At 35.6% G+C, this 20,519-nt stretch overlaps 2 protein-coding genes and 1 long non-coding RNA gene across 5 annotated transcripts; 2 read left to right on the top strand and 1 right to left on the bottom strand.

Moving 5' to 3' along the window:
- Nucleotides 1-6: 6 nt before the first annotated feature.
- Nucleotides 7-6,695, top strand: LOC145564362 (G-box-binding factor 3-like). 3 transcript variants are annotated; one of them, XM_081624685.1, is made up of 13 exons: nucleotides 7-393; nucleotides 1,279-1,353; nucleotides 1,636-1,718; nucleotides 1,934-1,978; nucleotides 2,184-2,279; nucleotides 2,479-2,553; nucleotides 2,948-3,114; nucleotides 4,210-4,264; nucleotides 4,343-4,385; nucleotides 4,791-4,909; nucleotides 5,608-5,685; nucleotides 5,790-5,915; nucleotides 6,265-6,695. In XM_081624685.1, the coding sequence occupies exons 3-13, from the start codon at nucleotides 1,659-1,661 to the stop codon at nucleotides 6,415-6,417; spliced, it is 1,017 nt and encodes a 338-aa protein (XP_081480811.1). In that variant the 5' UTR covers nucleotides 7-393; nucleotides 1,279-1,353; nucleotides 1,636-1,658; the 3' UTR covers nucleotides 6,418-6,695. The 3 variants fall into 3 exon arrangements, with proteins under 3 accessions (XP_081480811.1, XP_081480809.1, XP_081480810.1); XM_081624683.1 differs by having other exon boundaries at nucleotides 2,939-3,114; XM_081624684.1 differs by lacking the exon at nucleotides 1,279-1,353 and having other exon boundaries at nucleotides 2,939-3,114.
- Nucleotides 6,696-7,831: 1,136 nt separating this feature from the next.
- LOC145564361 (uncharacterized) lies at nucleotides 7,832-8,800 on the top strand. Its single transcript, XR_014094810.1, has 3 exons — nucleotides 7,832-7,964; nucleotides 8,297-8,382; nucleotides 8,461-8,800. It is a non-coding gene; the product is annotated as an uncharacterized LOC145564361 (long non-coding RNA).
- An 89-nt stretch (nucleotides 8,801-8,889) lies between these two features.
- LOC145564360 (uncharacterized) lies at nucleotides 8,890-12,977 on the bottom strand. Its single transcript, XM_081624682.1, has 4 exons — nucleotides 12,800-12,977; nucleotides 11,899-12,024; nucleotides 9,815-11,449; nucleotides 8,890-9,541 (listed from the first exon to the last, which is right to left on the bottom strand). Coding segments are annotated over exons 2-4 (2,031 nt in total). The 5' UTR covers nucleotides 11,900-12,024; nucleotides 12,800-12,977; the 3' UTR covers nucleotides 8,890-9,146.
- Between the last annotated feature and the right edge of the window lie 7,542 nt (nucleotides 12,978-20,519).

Below are 20,519 nucleotides of genomic sequence, written 5' to 3'. Positions count from 1 at the left end.
TTTTTCTTTCTCATTTTCATTTCCCCCCTCTTTTCTCGCTTCTGCATCACCATTCACCCCAACACCATACCAATTTCTTTAATATTTCTATTAATTCCACCAAATTAAACATAAACCCCATCAAAATTTCCCTCCTTTTTTTATACCCAGAAAGAAATAATCATGAAGTTTCCTTCTTTACAACTTTAAGGGGTAAAGATTGTATCTTTGACTGATACCCAGAAAAAAAAGGGAAAGAATTTGGAGGATTATTTTATACCCAGAAAAAAAATTAATCATAAAGTTTCCATCTTTAGAATTATAAACAAATATATTTGAATTATCTGGGAATTATACTGTTTTTTTGGTGCATTCAGGTGAATTTGGAGGATTATTGTTGTTTTGGATTCAAAGGTATGTTAATTTACTTAATTTCATAGCTCTTTCAACTTGTTTAATTAATTAATCGTTTTCCATGCCCTTCAAGTATTTACAAATAATTGATTTCTGGTGATTTGAGTGCAATTTAAAATTTTCTTTTGCATAGTAATTCTGCTTAAAATTTCATTTTCGATGCACTTGTGGGCGGGCCCCCATTTCCCACTTGAACACTAGGTAATAATTAATTTTAATTCTTTCTAGAATTTATGTTCAGAAAATTACAAATTTAATGGAAAAAAGTGGCTATTTGACTTGTGGCTTCCCATAAAGATTTGATGCAGTGATTACTGATTAATCTGTGATTATGAATGATTATTTCTCCTAGTCATTCATCATTGCTGAAACTTTCTAGTTACCTGGGCTTTAGACTGTCTGAATGTGTTAAAATTAGTAAATTCACATGAGAGAATTTGATGTGGATGTCAACAAGTTGTAGCGGTACCCACTACCCAAGACCGGAGATCAAATCTGTTCATTCTTTGGCTCCCTATCTTCCTTTTAAAAAGAAAGCTGTGAAATCTTATCAGTACTTTGATTGTGGATTGTAGAAAGTGAAAAACAAAATGAAGCTCTTCAGATACATTTGAACTATTGAAAGCTCAAAACTATGGATTATTTAATTTGAATGAACTCTTTGAGTCTTTGTTTCTCAGGCTCTTTGATTCTTGGGTTCTATTTACAATGGAGTGTAAGGTTCACTGTAGTTTGGGTGTTGGATTTTTAATTTGTTATGGACTCAAATCGAAAACACCACGTTGAATTTTCTATGTTGCTTTTTACTCTTTTGTTAAGTAGTAGAGCCGTAGTTTGTAGTTATTCTATACTCATCCAATGGATATCGCTTTTCTGTGATCACAGGGGTAAGGCTGCATGTGTTCGACTCCCTCAATCCCTCATCATGATTTAGAGTTTAGAGTAGACACTTGATTAATGGTAATGATTTAATGTGCAATTGTGCATATCCAATACTAAATATAGAATTGGTGCTTAGATCGATTCTGTAAATGTAACCAAAGATTATGGATAAACCCAATTTTTAATGTGTTTTTAAATTGGTGGAAGTGACTATGAATGCTAATGTTATATAATTATTATTCTGGTATTTCCTTTGCAGCAACGCTTACCTTTTTTTCTCTATTCACTCCACCCCACCCCATTAGAAAAGCGTATTAATTTTCAAAGGAGCAGTCTTATATATCACAACTTAATTTTCAGGGCTCTTAAGCTTTGGATACATCATGGGAAACAGTGAAGGGGAGAAACTGACAAAAACTGAGAAAGTGGCGTCTCCTCCTCGGGTGAGTTATAGTCTTGCTTGATTGAGATTTGTTAGTGATATTCATATTATGGTTTTGAATAATAATACTATTAACTATATGCCGTTGTGGAACGAATTACTTTCTTGCCCCACAGCTGTATTGTTATTACATATTCGGATTTTTCAATTTACTGTACGAAGCCTAATTAAGGCTACCTTTCCTTCCTTCTTCTTCTTATTTTGTTTGAATTACAGGAACAGAGCAGCATTCATGTTTATCCTGATTGGGCAGCTGTTCAGGTTACATTCTGTTTAGTTGACTAGTATTATTTTATAGGCCTTGCTCTCTCTCTCTCTCTCTCTCTCTCTCTCCCTCTCTCTTTCATTTCATAGAAGTGTGTATTGTTTGCGGTTTCTATAAGCTGGAACAAAGTATGTTTGGAATTTCTGTTTCTGGGAATATTGCTACTAGCTATATTGAGTTATTGATGTTTGTCGGTTGTAGGCGTATTATGGATCAGGAGCTTTGCCACCGCCTTACTTTAATCCAGCTGCTACATCTGGACATGCTGTTCCACCATACATGTGGCCACCACCACAGGTACTTGCATCCTCGCCCCTTATTTTTAGCTAGATATTTTTGAGTGCATATCGAACCCCCCCCCCCCCCCCCCCCCCCCCCCCTTCTTTTTTTTCTGTTTGTATGATTGAGGAAGCCTAAATCTTTGTAAAGAAACACTTGAATTTTTACCACTTTTTTTTCCCCTTATTCTTTTGATGTCTTGTTGATGTTTGGCTAGATGATGGCACCTTATGGATCTCCTTATGCAATGTATCCACATGGAGGAATGTATGGACCTTCTGCTGCACCTATTGTGAGTTTGTCTCACCCTTTCTTGCTCTCTCCCGATCAAACACTTCTATAAATGACAAGTTACTTAACGAGCCACTATATCTCTTAGGTTATATGCTCAATATGTGCATCTTGTTTAACAACCTTAGCTTGTGTTTGCTCTAAAATTTTGGATAGATGACCAATATAATAGAAGGTGCCATATTCCTTTGTGGGATTTCAAATAGTCATTACACATTAATTCTATTCATTTCTTTCATCACTTGTTTAATCTTGCCCAAACCATCCATATTGATATTCTTGAGCTGCATCTATATGTTTTCCTGATTAGGAGCAGTCAAATGCTTGATTTGTATCTTCTGAAAGCCAGATCAGGATGGCACATAGATGATGCTACTGTATCTTAGTGTATGCAGATTCCAGCTCCTTTAAGTTTAGAAACTCCAACAAAATCATCTGGAAAAGATAGTGGTTCAGGAAAGATGACTAAAGAATCCGATGTTCATGCAGCATCAGGCAACGGCAATGCCAAGGCTGAGAGTGCTGGAGATGCAGCTGCAGGTGTCCGTGGCCAGTCGCTGAGGTTTGTCCTCACATCTTTTGTTTGTGTTGCATATTTCTGCTTCAAATTTTTGGACAGAATTGATTGAGATGAACATAGTCAACTACAATTTTTTTTTTCTTTCTTCAAAGAAAATCTCTCTTTAAGAGAGAGAATTAGTAATTAAATTTACATGCTGTCCCACCAAACAACTTGAATCATTTGATTTTTGTTGTGAAGGACTCATATTGCATAGTCATACACAGGTTGCCATTAAATTTGCTCATTTTGGTGTCACTTTCCAGAATTAGAATTTGGACTAACATGTGAGAATGTGCCTGCCAATGGCAAATGAATGCTCTTATGGTATGGAGTGGTAACAGCCGACTGATGTGGGCTGAATGATTAGATTAATGTTTATTATTCCCAGCACTATATACATTCTTGTAATGCTGATTTATAGTGGCTATTTCTTCAAAAACTTAAGTCTGGTAGTGAGAGAATATTTCCAAGTTATATGGTCAGTGTTAAGTCGGGTTCGGGTCGGGTCAGAGATTGCCAGCCCTAGCCAAGATAATAAATTCCTTAAAAGCATAGGTGTAAATTTTAGTAGTTGTATCCAAAATGCAAATGTCATTAGATTTTAACTTGACTTCGTGGACAGACAAGGTTTTCCAAAATATTGTTAAAATGTTAATTGCTTCTCATTTTGCCAAAAGTATGATTCATTGCATTTTGCAAGATGTTTGATGAAAATAATATCAATGGATTTATAGCTTATTTAGGCCACTTAATAAATAAGTAATAAACAAGCTGTTCTGAGCTGATAGCGTGATCCATTATGATTGATGCACAGGTAGATAGTTTAGGTCTGTTTGTGTGTACATCTTGCATCACTGCATGTATAATCTCTTGACATAAATTATCATGTTTCTTTACATAAATTTGCGGTGTAGGAAGGACTCCAACATTGTTTGCATTGCAGGGAGGGTGAGGGGTAGCTCCTTGTACTTTTCTTTATGAGATGAGTGATAAAGCACCAATCTACTGTTTGAGTCTGTTATTACCTTTCTCATTTATGATTCTTCCTATAAATCATATCTACTTAATACTCCTTTTATCATGTTTGGTGTATAGCACGGATTGTGGAACTGAAGGTTCTTGTGAGAGAAGCTATGACAGTTCAGCAAGAGTAAGGACACATCCTTTATTAGTAAGATTTCATGATGTCATTAATAAATGTTTGAATTGATATATGTTTCTATTCCAGGAAGACAATAGTAGTAGAAGTTGCAATGGGGTTCTAGACACAGGTAATGCATTCATACTTCTTTATATTTGTGTAAACTCTTGACATTGATCTGACTAACTACATAATCAGTGATTATATGAAGTTTGAATATTATATATTCGGAAATATTATGGTTTAGCTACACATTGTATGTTTGCTACTTCAGGTTTAAAACGACGGCAATAGACATAGTTCACCTTTAACTTTTGTATCGATTAAAATATGATTAGTTTCCTATGTACTAGCTGGGAAGTATGAATTCTCAAGTTATCGTGGAACTTTTTGTTATTTGATATTGAAATTAGAATGTGGAGTACCCGAGTGTCTCTAGTGTATTGGTTTCTTATGTAGTGAGTCATTTGTGCCCTATTTACTGAGTTTCTATTACTGACTAATTTAACTGGTGGTCTGGCTACATGTGCTAAAGGTACGTGTAACATGCAGATGAACAATGTAGTTCCTGGCATCCCAATGGCTTCTGTGAATCCTGTGGGAAGCTCTCCCGCAAATGGAGTAAATTCTGCTGCCCCTTGTGCACCCCGACAGGTCCTGCACAAGCATCATGTTTCGATGTTTCTCCATGCCTGTGAAAATCTAAATTAATTAAATTTCGTTGCTCAGATAGTGAACGTACAAAGAATATGGGTATTAATAAAATGCAGATATGCTCATTGACATACTTTTGTAAAACTCGGGGGGTGTGTGGTTGGAGAGGATTTTTTTTAGTATGAATATGCAGTTGTGATTGGTGATTACACGTATCCTATAGGAGAGGCATTCAGGCATACATATATATTATATACTAATTGGATGGAGATTGTGAGTGGCCATTTGGCTATAATTACCATCCTTTAGGTATCATATTTACCTTCATAATTGCCTGTTCTACTTATATAGCGTTCATTACAAGAAATTTGCGAATAAACAAGTTTAAACTTTAAAGTAAGTTTTTTAAGTGACAAACCTGAAATGGCAAGTGAAAGCTTACTCGAGCCTGTCAAAATGATAGAGCAGAAAATTAATTTTGGGATTGCATTATATATGTTCCTATAAAACTGCATCCTTGGGTATTGGGTTTAGGAGCGTTTTTTTTATTTGTGACTGTCATGTTCCGTTTTATTGTAAAAGTCAGCTCAAATCTGGAATCTGGACTTTGGTTCTTATGTAGCATATAACTATTGGCTGATGAAATTGCAAAGAACTCCGCATAAGTTATTGACACTGATATCTTAATATTTTTGCAGGATGAAAGGGAGCAAAAACGAGAGAAGAGGAAACAATCCAACCGAGAATCTGCCAGAAGATCTAGGTTAAGGAAACAGGTTAATAAAGATGAGCAAATAAGCTTCTGATGTTGTCTCTTACTTTTTTTTTTTGGTGCTTTTACTATTCATCCCTTAAATCTTATCACCACTACTTATTGCAGGCCGAAATGGAAGAACTTGGGAAAAAAGTTGATGATTTGAATGTTGAGAATCTGGCCCTTAGATCTGAAATAAATAAGTTGGTGGAAGATTCAGAGAAACTGAGAACTGAAAATTCTTCACTAATGGTAAATCCTTTCATCCTTTGTTGCCTCTTGTTGTCCATTACTCACTTCACGAAAAAAATTTCACCATGTATTCAGGAATATTTGCATCACCGACCCATGGGCATGTTATGTGTGATTATTTCCAAAATGTAGGCATGAATAATGTTGCAATGATAGATTGATAGGGATGGGGTGTCCTTTGTGCAATATTTACTCGATAGTGTCATATACGGTTTCTATTTTATGTTTCAGCTATTACAAAATAGTGCATCATTCAGGCACCAACTCGGTAAATGTTAATAGTACGTTAGAGAAGTGAATTTTTTATTTTCTGACATAATTCTGTCTGCTGTTTTCAATTTTGCTGTAGGACAAGCTGAAGATTATGCAGGGACAAAGTGATGAGATGGACTCTGATAGGACAGAAAATCAAGAGACATCACATATTAATACTGAGAACTTGCTATCTAGAGTAAACAACCCGGTCTCCAATGGAGTGCACGAGCAAAGCGAAGAAAAATGAAACTCATGAACGCATAAATAACTCAGTCTAGTCAGTTTTTTTTTCTTCTTCTTTTAGCCGGAGAGACCTTGTGGATATAAGCTGACCAAAGGACCAGTTTTGTTGTGTCCTAAAGAATTGTGACCTTAAATTATGGCCAGTAGTTGGCACAAAACAGTTGGTAGAAAAATAGACAGGTTTTAGAGTTTATGCAGTCACAATGTTGTAGACTTGTAGTGATGTTGTGTGTTCTCTTAGATGTAATCAAAGTTGAATTCAGATTTGTAGACTTTTTTTTTTTTTTTCTTTCTTTTTTTCTTTCTTTCTTTTTTTTTTTTTTTTTTTTTTTTTTTTTTTTTTTTCCTGGGGTGTATTTAAATAATTTTAGTTTTTACTTTGTTGTTTAAACTAATCATGAATTGAATGAAATTTTTTAGGGATAATGTATCATGCCTGCGAAGAGTGTACTTGTCTATGTTGTAACTAATGTAAGGTTTATCGACACAAGTGAAAGGTAAAACGGTGCTGTGTGTGTTTTGTCTTGGCAAGGACAATAATATTGACTGAAGGAATTCACAATACTGATTACTGACTATATGAAGGATGGTTATCACTTATCAGCTTATCAGTTGTTGAGTTATCAGGCTGAAAATTACGATGTTAAAACATCCATTTTTATTTATTGATAGGGCATGTAATGTGACATGTATAATTGTATGGAGTTAAGGGTTAAAACTTAAAAGATTTTATTTGTACTTAATTCATGTGCATTATGGTAAATCTTTATCAACAATCATACTCTATAGTATGTTGTCTTATAAGTACACACTCAACAAAGTCAACACTCTATTGTGTTCGCGTAGACATTAATATGTTAAGATTGTTAACCAAACATATCCCGAGAATGTGTAATATTTTGTTCTTGGGCAGTACTTTAGAATTGGCTAGTATCAAGAATAAACATAAAAGACAATCAATTGTAGCTTAAAAATGCTCCCATCTCTCAAAGTTCAATTCTTATCAGCCTCAAACTTTATAGTTGGAGAGTTAAGGGTATCGTGATGATTTATTTTTAGATAATTTTTTCAGTTTAATTAAAATGATCAAGACTTTCTTATGAATTATCAGCCTCGAACTTTATAGTTGGAGACTTAAGGGTATCGTGATGATTTATTTTTAGATAATTTTTTCAGTTTAATTAAAATGACCAAGATTTTCTTATGAATTACTTGTACAGGTGTATGTGAATTATGATGCCTCATATTCTTCCTATAAAGGTTGTGCCCATTGTAGACAATAAGATTTGACTTGTTTAAGAAGGGTTATATTTTTTACCTTTTTTTTTTTTTTTTTTTTTTTTTCAATTTCTACCTCAAAAAGAATCACAAATTTTAACATGGGGCTAATCATATCGTATGATCAGGCTACATATTTCGAGGTTACTCGATCAATAAAAGGTACTTTACTCTAAAACCCTGAACCAGTAAAACTTCGCAAATTTTGCTCCTAGTGAAGAACTAAATAACACAACATAATTTCGGTGGATCTCTCTCCTAATTATCAACCAGGTACTCTTTCATAATCTCTCTCTTCTAAATTGTTCGATCTTAACTTACTTGAATGATTTGATTTGATTAATTAAGCAAACCCTAGCTCACAACTCACAAATTACTCTTCTTAATTCATTTTAATTTGTCGAATTATAATCATTATCTGCTTCGCAATCCGAATTATTCAAGTTTAATGCTTTAATTTTTGTTCCTTTAATCATATACTCTTGACTAGAAATTTGTAAGCATTTTTTGGCTGATTTTTTAAGAAATTTGTTGCAATTTGGTTAATTATAATTTGATACTGTAATGATTTTTGTTTTTTTCTTTTCTTTTCTTTTCTTTTTTAGGGAAGACAAGAAAATGACGAGAGGAACAATACCTGATAAATGGTCAATGAGACTTCTTTGGCTTTGTGCTCTTGGAAGTGCAGTTGGTAATTTGTTCTTTTACTTATTTTTTCGTCCTTTCATTCAATTTTTGTTGTTGTTGATTTGAATTGAAAATTATACAGGTTTCTACATGGTTGCTGTGGAAAGGCAAATGCAGAATAGAGATAAGATGATGGCTGAATTGGGCAACATCGAATCGAGTGGCGGTTCGAGTGAGGATGTTTAGTTTGAATCAAGACTCAAGAGTAATACATCTTTGAGAACTTTTGTTGATTTGTTTTTCGAACAATCTGAATAGCAATTGAGACTTTTTTTGGTTAATCAAAAGTTGTTCAGTTTCGAATTCACTTGAAATTTTATACTTGAGCATACCGTGTTTTGATGATTCGGAGTTGTTTCTATGTTGAGAAAAGGATTCTGTGTTGCATAATTCATAAATAATACAGTAAGATTGAGAATTCAGAGGGTAATTTTTCTACTCTTTTGATTCAGGAATTGTTGTCACATTATCTGAAATGTGTAAAAAAAAAAAAAGGCGTGCATTTCCTGCCAAAAAATGCTTCAGACGATACTTATTTCAGATGTAACTTGTTCATACACGACCTATTGACCTGCATATCATCCTTGGCCGATTCTATAGAACCTGTTTCCTTGTGTAAGGGATCTTTATATCAACCAATGCAACATGATATCGAAGAAAATTGTCAAAGGATTTCATTATTACAATATACAACAGCTATTACAAGATAATTCTACAGCTGAACTATAAGGATATACATGATACAAACACGGTTTTTGGATCCTATAGTCACAAGCCAAAATCATTTGCACCAAAAAACGCAGTGCTAAATTGTCTTGTGTTCAAGTCACTAACATCATAGGACCCAAAGCGATCAAGCCACTGAGTAGGGCTTGGGGTTTCAATTTCTTCCACCCATTCTGAAGTCATATCAATGTCATCAAGCTGGATTGGATCCAAGTCAAAAGACTTGCTCCTCGGTCTACCTAACTTGAGGTTGTAATTTATGTAGACAAGATCGTTCAATGAGTCTTTGTCGATTTTGTTCCTCTTCTCGGAATGAATTTGCTGAAATGTACTCCATTGCTTGTCGAAGGTTGGAGTACTGCAAACTTGACTAAGGATTCTTATGGCTGCTTTTTGCAAAACTGGTGCTGAATCTCCATATTGCTCCCACCATTCTCCTGTAAAATATGTCAGAATCAATTAACTTCAAGGCAATAATTTTACCTAAAAGACAAGCTTCAGTGCACCCACAGGGCAAATGAACCACCAGTCGATCAATTTTGCAGAAAACCACAACATTGCAAGAACACGATGTGATTATGGAAGGCAATGATGTAAAACTATGGGATTTGGGTATTGCATAGGGCAATTTTTTGGCAAATGTCAAATGAAGTACTTAGGATGATAGATTGATAGCAGTAAAATTTCAAGAGTGGTGAATCGATACATACCAGGTGCAACTGTATCACGTGCTTCTTTAGCTAGGTTACACCCAAACATTCCAGTTGCTCGCTGGAACAAAAGAATTTGATTAGTGATATTTTGCCTTAACTCGGGTGTTGGAAGCAATTTTTCCAAAACATTGAAGAAGTCTTCTTTTATAGCAGCTATAAACTTGACTTCAGGGTTATACTGGATGCAAGGATTCAAAAATGCTCCAGCTGAATGTAATGATGTGTGAAGCTGGTTATGCCAGCTCTTGTCCACTATATCTAAGAATGTCTTGCACTTGCTCTCATCCATAATATAGTATGTCCGTATCGACTCTTTAGCCTTTGTCATCAGCTCGTAAATGAACCCAATTGCAGGTTTACCGTCAGCTACTTCCCTCAGAATTCTTAAGAATGGCTCAGAAATAGCAATACATTCTTCAACTGCTCTCCAAAATTCATTATCATCCAAAATTGATGCACAGGAAATGCTCTGTTGTTTGTTTATACAAGCAGAGTTAACAGAATATTCGGCACTATTGACCATAAGCTTCAGCTTACTCCTTTGCTTAAACAATGCTTGCAGAGAGAGGAAACTGGAAACAGCCTTGGTAATGCCTGTTCTTAATACATCCTGGCCAGCAGTAAACTTTTTCATAAATTCAAGCAAAGATGTACTATTGTAGATAAATCTTGTGATAGTTTGTGCCTGTACAATACATCTATTCACCCAATCAATCTTGCAAAAATCTTCAAGTATCAAATTTACGCAGTGAGAAGCACATGGGGAAATAAAGATCGTTCCATAGTTCTGCAAAATATGGTTTGCCACACCTGAGTAACTGAGTGCCCCATCGACGATTATCTGCACCACATTCTCAGGGCCGATTTCTTGAATGACAGAATCGAATAAATCAGCCAAAGATTTAATGTTCTTGTAATAAGAAGAGACATCTACCGACTTGTGAAAGAAGGTTCTTGAAGGGGAAGAAACCAAAAAGTTGACCATTGCCCGGGACTTGTTATCAGTCCATGTGTCTGAAATAATTGTACAACCTGTTCTGACCCACTCGTTGTCAGTGTCCTTCAACCCCAGATTCACTTTGGACTTGATTCTTTCCAACCATTTAGTCTTCAGTGTTTCAGCAGAAGGTCCAGAAAATCCAGAGCCACATTTTCCTATTGCTTCAATCATTTGCTGGTAAGAAGAAGATCTTGCCACACTGAAATCCAACTTATTCTCGAAGAAAAACAAAGCAATACTTTCCTCTGCATTTTCTTCATCACTTGAGGAGGACGAATTATCTATTTGGTTCAGTGCAGGAAACCCTTTTGCAACAGGAGATGATGTCTCAACAAACAACAGAGGTTTATTTGGGAGAATACTGCCTGGAGAACTAGTTTCTCCAAGCTTTGGCTTCTTAGCAACAGGAATTTCTCTAATGTCGTCTTTTGCTGCAATGATAGCCCGAACTCTATCAGTTACATCGTCCCTTACTTTGCTGCATGGATTTACTCCTTTACTGGGAAGCCGAGACAAATGATGCTTTAATCTACTGATGCCTCCATTCAAAACTCTTGAACAGAATTTGCATCTCACCTTATTCCCATCCAGCTTATCACCATACTCCCAACAGACATCCTTTTCACGAACCACTAACACAAAATAAATGCAAATCAACCTCTATATATCAACAAGAGAAAATGCCTCACTAATTTGTTAACGAAACACTTCATTTTTATAGAAACCTTCCCCTCATAAGGGAAAAAAAAGAGAGAAAAAAAAGGCATCAAAATGAATTGTATTTGGGTTACTATCTGCAAGAGCAACATGTATTACTCATTTGCTTATACAATAACAAAGAAGCACACATGATGTGAGCATTGAGCAAAAGCTAATTTACTGCATAATAATACTGAGGTTGGTAACAATGCCAGATTAAGGTGACTAGGATAGCCCGACACAGGCTGATCAATGAAGACGTTTATAAGCAAAGTTTTTTCTGTAACATATCAAGTACTTATGTATTCGCTATTCCAAAAAAAAAAAAAAGTACTTATGTATTCATATTTCATACTTGACTGAAAAACAAACATGTACTTACTTCTGATGACTGATGCCGGAATGCATAAGCATAGCCCATCTATTACGATTTTATGGTAGTCTGCACTTTACAGAATAAATGAATAATGTATCACTTTGCATCTTCTGCACCAATATGTTCTGATTTCTGCAGGACATAAAACTTGTCAGACCGATATCGAATCTGAATAAGCATCCGCAAATAACTGCAATGCAGCAATTATTGCAGCTAATAAACTAGTTCTTATCTAAATAACGTAACACGGAACTGACCATTCCGAAGATTCATACTTATACAACTTTAGCAAAGGCTTACTGTTATATGATCAGTTAAAAACACTTGAATATCACAAGTAATGTACATTCTACTGGATTAAGCTAGATGTAGAATCTCATATACCCCCAAAACATCATATTACATTTACATGATTGGCAAAGTTTTTAAACTACATTCATTATCTATGACAGTCACATTCATTTTCTATTTCAGTCACATTCCAAATAAAAACTGCCCTTGATAAGGAGTATTTTCGAATAATGTGACAACAATCCGATTCAATCTGAGGGATGTGAGGTCGGAGTTCCATTAACTCCATAAGCAATTGCAAGATTATTTCAGTCAAATTCAATTAATTTCAACAAAAAAAAAAAAAAAAAAAAATAAAAAAAAATCCCCAATTTTATACTAGAATCTTACACAAAATTACTACATCAGAAAAACCCCATTTCAATCCATGAGTATATACGAAGTATATTCTAGCTCAATATTGAATATACGTTTCTCATAAGAAAGATTCATCGATTGATAGTTTCATGATAATCCAACTAGGTCGTCTTTAAATCAGTAAAATGTTCAAAAATAGAGATAAATGAAAAAAGAAGATGAGAAAATAAGGAGAAGAGAGAATGATGTAAGAACTTACAATTAGAGGAGAGAGAAAGAGATAAACGATTTACAGATTCCGACGCGATATTTTGACGCAATTTTAGGGTTTGCATTCTATTTTTCACCTTTGTAAGAATACGTTTCTTTGCTTATTTCGTGGGTGATGATAATATCGTGTTGCGTGGATGTTTGTTTTGACTTTCGACAAAAATTGATCTCGTATAATATGGGCCTGTATAGCTATCATTCAGATTGGGTTTGTGGTTCAAGTTCGGGTATGGGTTGAGCTATATTTTTTCACCATATACCATCGAAAATTTTCTAATACACCATATACCATTCAATTTAACAAAAATGTCACACCATGCCATTGATGATTAACGGACGTTAATATCGTGAGTCATTAAGTCTAATAATGCCACGTGGCAACATATAATTGATTTATTATTTAATTAATTATCAAAAAATAAAAATAAAAAAACCAAAACCCAGCCACCCACATCCTCCCAGGCTGCCACTGCCCGTCGGTGGAATCCGACCAGAAACTCGCGTCGACCCAAACTCCGACCAAAACCCCCCGCGCCGGCCCAAAATCCGACCAAATTCCCTCGCCGATGATGTTCCCCTTCCCTTGAACCACCGTGTCTCACTGCCTCCCTCGGTCAGAACCCCCTATCTTTCTCGAAAAACACTCCCCTAACCACCGATCGGCACCCAAACCCTTCTCCCCTGCGTCGGCTAACTGAATTCGCCTCTCCTAGTGCCATCTCCACCTCACTAAACCACCATGTACGCCGAAACCCTAAAACCAAAATCTGGGTTCGTTTGACATTGCTACGGTTTTCTATTTTTTGGTTTTTTGCTTTTTAAAAGTATATGATATATGTCTCATAATGAATAAAAAAATTATTTAAACTTATTAAAAACATGGTAATTTTGAAAACTGACAACAGAAAAGTGGAAACACCTTTTTCTTTTTTCCTATTTTTGGTTTTTGGGTTTTAAAAAAAACAGGAAACTGAAAACCAAAAATGATGCCAAACAAGCCCTAAGGTTTCAATTTTGGTGTTTTAGGGTTTCAGGGTAGTGGTTTTAGGGCAAGTTGGGCGGCAGCAACATGTGGGAAAGGGTTTGGGCTGCCGGTGAAGGTGGTGGCCAGAGAATTATGCTAAGGTGGTGGTTGGGGGAATTGGGATAAGGTGGTGGGCTGGTGGCTGGGGAAATCGGGAGGGAGAGCGGAATTCACCTAAGTTTGTGGTTGGGAATTCGAGAGGGGGAGGTGGTCGGGCTCAAGATTTTCGTCGGCGGGGCGGGAGAATGTCGGGCGGCCGGGAAGTGGACCAGGCGGCCATCCAGGGGTGGGGGTCAGAGCTGGGCTAGGGGCGGCAGTGGCTGAGTTGGTGTTTTTTGTTTTTTTTAAAAAAAAAATTTTTGATAATTTTTCCAAAGTTAATTAATTAAATAAATAAAATTAATAAAAACCAATTACAAGCTGCCATGTGGCATAATTAATGTTAACGACTAACTGAGTTAACGGAAAGAGCATGTTGTGACATTTTTGTTAAACTGAATGGTATATGGTGTATTAGAAAGTTTTCGATGGTATATGATAAATTAAGCTTAAACTCAGTGGTATATGGTGAAAAATCCGTAGAATTTATGTACGGAGTACTTGTAATGTTTAGAGTTGACAATAGTTGTTGGAACTCGAATTGAACATTTAAAAAAAACAGATCAGTGTCAAGAATTATGAGCCATTTAAAAAATAGATCGTCACTTCACGAATAATTAAGCAGGTTGGGTTAGAGTTTGATATTTTTTCTGAATTAACACACCAAATCTGCCTAAGAAAAATAACTAATACAGTAGTTAAAAACTTAAAATTGATAACTAAACAAATACTATACTCCTTATTATGCAAGATTAATTGGTTTTTTTTATATAACACGACAACACTACACATTTCGAACATAGAGGGGAAAAAAGGGTTTTTGGTTGGTGTTGAGATTTCACAATTCATTTATCCTCGTTCATGAGAATGACACGGCACAACACGTTTGCCAACTTTACCACTCTAGTATTGTTAGGCTAGTTTGTCAATATGGGTCAATTTGAATGCAGGGGGGAATCAGGTTACTACTATTACATTTTTTTTTTGACAATATTTGACTTTAACACTATTCACACACTTCCATTTGATCATGTTTTGTGCTTTATATTTAATAAAAAATATATTCACATGAGATCTTGTTGGATTCGTCGCATAATATATTTTTCATGTATCAACTTTTCACAATTTTTGCTTATCGATTATAATATTAATGGTAGTTGAATTTGCCCATTGGCAAACATGACTAAATAATCGTGTCAAATAAAAAGAATCGGAGGAAGTATTTTGATTCGAGGCATTTACAATTTCAAGTCATCTTATGTTCTTATATGCAATTTAAGATGGTTTGAATTTGGAACAGATTTGTACATATGTAATTTGAGTTCATATCAAGTTTCATTTGGTTGCTCAAGGGGAGGAGAGTAGGTGCATAATTGTAGACATGAAACTTAGGTCCACCCTATAGAAATTAGAGAGAAAAGGTTGCTTTATTCTCATAAACTCAAAAGGTATTTCTAGCTAAATACAAACTAGGTTAGGCAACTAGCATTACGTTAGTTGGTTACAACAAAAGCTATTAAGTAGGATATTTATCCTTAGAGCTATACAAGATATATACACTTAACAATATTAATAGGATAAATATTAAGCAATATTCTACACCTAGATTATAGTAGTATCCTTATCACGCCCCCTCAAAATTGACGGCCAAGAGGAAAGACTAATTTTGTGGACCAAGGAGGTGTAAGAAGCTCGTGGAAGCAGCTTCGTTAACGCATCAGCTAGCTGATCATTCGTGGATATGTAAGCCACCCTTAGCAATCCTGATTATACATTCTCTCGGACAAAATGATAATCCAAACCAAGGTGTTTCATTTTTGAGTGAAAAACTGGATTAGCACTTACATATGTTGCCCCTGCATTGTCACAAAATATCATTGGAGCTTGCTTCAACTTGCATCCTAACTCTGTGAGTAGATTACAAACCCAAAGAATTTCAGCCATTGAATTTGCAACTGCCCTGTACTCAGCTTCTTTTGAGGAGCGAGCTCTTGTACCTTGCTTCTTGGAGGTCCAAGAAATTGCATTTTTACCCAAATAGACAATGTAGGTTGTTGTGGAGATATAATCGTCCTTATCTCTGGCCCAATCGGAATCAGAATAGGCATGAAGTGTGATAGGAGATTCTTTATGTACAATAACGAAGTAGCCTACAAAGAGCTTGCATATGATCTTGCGTGGGTCGCTGCATATATTGGGCAAGTTTATTAACTATAAAGGCTATGTCTGGTATCGTTAAGCTCAAGTATCGCAGACTACCAATTAGAGTTCTGTACTTCCGTGGGATCTTGAAGGAGACTGCCTTGAATGGTCAGAGGAGGATCAACTGCCATTGGAGTTGCTACAAGTTTGCATCCTCCATGTTAGCTTTGCATAGTATATCATTAATGTATTTCTTTTGGCTGAGAAACAAACCCTTCGGATGTGGCATGACTTCAACACCCAAGAAGTAAGATAATTCACCCAAGTCTTTGAGAGAGAAGCAGGATGCAAAGCCTTTGAACGAACTGATCAAGGACTTTAGGATAGTTGCTAGTGACAATAATATCATCTACATACACTAGTAAATATATTATTGCACCATTAGAATTAAAAGTAAATAAAGATGAGTCTAATATTGTACTTTGGAAACCCAGATAAATCAAGTTTTGTCGCAGCTCTTTGTACCACGCCCTCGGAACTTGTTTTAAGCCGTATAAGGCTTTATTTAATTTGCAAACATAATTGGGAAATTTCTGATCAACATATCCAGGGGGTTGTATTGTGTAAACTTCATCTGTGAGGGTTCCCTGCAAAAAAGCGTTATAAATATCAAGTTGGCGTAACGACCAACCTTGACTGACTGCAAGAGATAACACTAGTCTGACCGTGGTTGGCTTAACCATGGGACTAAATGTCTCTCTATAATCAATTCCTGGTCTTTGATTAAATCCCCTTGCAACATATCTTGCTTTATATTGAGTGATATTTCCTTCTTTATCTTTCTTTATTCTGAAAACCCATTTGCAGCCTACTACATTGTGTGAGGTTGAAGGTGGAACTAAATCCCATGTTTTGTTGCGAGTGAGGGTAGCTATCTCCTCATCCATAGCCTTCCTCCAAATAGGGCTTTTCAGAGCTTGGGAAATGGTTTTTGGTTCGCTATTTGTGGTGTCAATTATAGCACTTAGGTTGAGTTTATTAATAGGTTTCCTAATGCCATTTGTAAGTCGAGTAATATGATGTGGTTGGGAAGAAGGGTCAGGTTGCAGGGAGTAGTTGAGTAGGTAGGTTCAGATGAGGAATTAGATGGAGTAGGATGATTATAATGAGATGATGAATTTGTTGGAGTAGCAAAAACAGGTGATTATGGAGGAGTTGAGTGTATGGTGGAAGTGGATAATTGATGTGGTTGGGGATTTGACGTGAGAATTGTAATTGATAGTGGGAACCACTCATCAATTAAAGTTGGAAGGGAAATAGTAGGTGATGAAATGTCAGAGAAGGGGAATTTATTTTCTACAAAATGAACATGCCTAGAGCAATATATGTTGTTTGTCTTTGGATCAAGACAATAGTATGCACTTTGGGTTGACGAGTATCCCACAAATACACAAGGAATGGATTTTTGATCAAGTTTATGAGTTGTGTATGGTTTTAACCACGGGTAGCATAGACACCAGAAACTTCTTAATTTAACATAGTTGGGCTCAACCCCAAAAAGCTTAGAGTAGGGAGACGCATTATTAAGAGTAGGTGTGGGAAGACGATTAATTAGGTAGACGGCAGTGGCACATGCATTTGACCAAAACTCTAAAGGCATAGAAGAGTGAGTGAGAAGAGTAAGCGTCGTTTCAACTATATGTCGATGTCGGCGTTCACTTAGACCATTATGTTGAGGGGTGTGAGGTGGAGTGGTTAAACGAGAGATGTCATCAATAGAAAGATATTCCTTTAAGCTTTCATATTCACCGCCATTGTCGGAGTAAAGTGTGATTAATGGTTTTTGAAAGAATTTTTCGACTAATGCTTTAAATCGAATAAAGATATTCTTTTGTCTCCGATTTTAATTTTAAAGGATATAGCCATATATATTTGGAGAAATAATCAATAAAGATTACATAGTATTTATAACCATCATGAGAAACTATTGGAGATGACCATAAGTCAATGTAAACATATTGTAGAGAAGCATTAGAAGTAATAGAAGAAATATGAAAGGGAAGACGATGACTTTTATTGCAAGTACAAGCATTACAATCTAAGGTTGAAATACTAGAAACATTAATATTATTTCTTGAAATAAGATGCTTAAAAGCTTTTAGGGACGGATGTTCCAAGCGGTGATGCCACTCGAGAGACTTTACTTTTGTGCTTGTGAAGACTTGTGGAGAGTGAGATGAGATTTTATAGACTCCAGAACTAACCGGACCCTGGAATAGAGATGCCCCCGTTTTGAGATCCTTCACAACAAAGGAAGAAGGTAAGAATTCAATAAAAGCATTATTATCATGGCAGAGCTAAGAAATTGAAATAACATTTCGAGATAAAGAGGGAACATATAAGGCGTAAGTAAGTTTTATGGTGTGAGATAAATACGAGATAGAAGTAGATCCTATACGAGATATTTTTAAACCTGTATCATCACCAATGATTAGCTCTTCAGTGCCATCATATGGGGTATGCAGCGAGAGAGTGTTAAGGTCATTTGTGACATGATGGGAGGCACCACTGTCAAGCAGCCAACCAGAAGAGGAGGAGGTAGAGGCAACATTTGTCACATTGACTTGGCATGGGTTCTGAGGAGCTAAACGGGCGGTTGTAGTGGGAAGGAGGTGGGGGTGGTGTAGCATTAGGAAATTTCTTAGTGAAAATAGGACATTGAGATACAATATGTCCTTGTTCTCTGCACCATTGACATTTACCTAGGTAGGGTCGAGGTTGGTGCTTGGGTTGAGAATTTGCATGAGGAGTAGGAAGAATTCCAGAGCTATTGTTGCAATTAAAGGGGCGAGGTTAGGTGCGAGTAGATGTAGCAAATACAGAAGCAGGTTGAGTAGTATGCTCCAATTTATTTTGTTGTAGGGAAAGTTCCTTGTTGATGAGCTTTTCATGAAGCTCTTCAAAGGAAATAGGTGTGTCTTTAGCATTGACAGACTCAATGACAGAATTATAAGATTCATCAAGACCAAGAAAAACACTATCAATGAGATCCTCATGCTCAATCACCTTTCCTAGAGCTGCTAACTGATCGACACAAGCTTTTATGGCTTGCATAAATTCAGAAATGGAACGGTTACCTTTGGTAGTTCGATTTAGTTGGTCTTTGAGTTGTTTGATATGACCACGACTAGGCAAGGCATAGGTCTTAGCAAGGATATCCCACAAACCTTTCGATGTCTTGGCAAGGGACATGAGAGGGACAAGGTTCTGAGAGAATATGCCAACAAGTGCACCAAAGATTAGTTTGTCCTGCCTAACCCAGAAAGCAAATTCCGGATTTGGAACTTCTTTCTCAGCAACAACACTAGTGGCAGCAGGACATGGGTGGGATCCATCAACATATTTAAAGTGATCGTGACCAATAAGAATGGCCTCAATCTGGATTTTCCATGTCAAATAGTTTATGGGTTGAAGTTTGATGGTGTTGTGGATGTTGAGAAAGATGAAAGGTTTGGTGGGGTCATAGCCATTAGGAATGTGAGACGTGGAGGTGGTGTTGTCAAGATTAGCCATTTGAGTGAAATGATTGTGTTTATTTAGGATCAAGAATCTGATACCATATAAAAATTAGAGAGAAAAGGTTGCTTTATTCTCATAGACTCAAAAGGTACTTATAGCTAAATACAAACTAGGTTAGGCAACTAGCATTACGTTAGTTGGTTACAACAAAAGCTATTAAGTAGGATATTTATCCTTAGAGCTATACAAGATATATACACTTAACGATATTAATAGGATAAATATTAAGCAATATTTTACAGCTAGATTATAGTAGTATCCTTATAACACCCGATGTTTTTCAAAATTTATTTTATTTATTAATGACAAATCTACAAATAATATTGAAAGAGGTCAACGTTGACTGATTTTTTTACCATATACTAAACCGTCAATTTAATAAGAACGAAAGAAATCACAATTTTATAAGATAATTTGCCAAAAAAAAAACAAATTTAATGACTCATTCGACCCCACAAATGGTTTTTTTTTTTTTTTTTTTTTTTTTTTTTGAAAGTAACACAAATAATATTTTGTATACCCCTACTTCATCTTCTCCTTTTCAAAATTAGAGTGTATCAAAGCATTTAGAAATTTAGACAAAGTCTATAATGTCATGAAGTCTTTTCATCACCTAATTTGTATTGAATTAAATCATTTTAAATTGATTTTGTCAAAAAAAAAATCATTTTAAATAGATGATTATTGATTAACCCTCTTATTTGTCTTGTTTTCCTTTAGTTAATGCTTTTTTAATTTAAATTATACTACGTATTAATGTTTAGAAATTCAAATTAATAAGTGCTAGAAATTTTGATTTAATTAAGTAGGGAGAAAAAGAAAACCAAAAAACAAAAATTTTGGGCGTTGGAAGCTTTCTCTAGAA

Source organism: Chenopodium album, chromosome 10 (genome assembly GCF_948465745.1).
Source record: "Chenopodium album chromosome 10, dcCheAlbu1.1, whole genome shotgun sequence".
NCBI classification, from domain to species: Eukaryota; Viridiplantae; Streptophyta; class Magnoliopsida; order Caryophyllales; family Amaranthaceae; genus Chenopodium; species Chenopodium album.
Note: the sequence above shows the minus strand (reverse complement) of the source record. Positions and strands in the feature narration are given on the sequence as shown.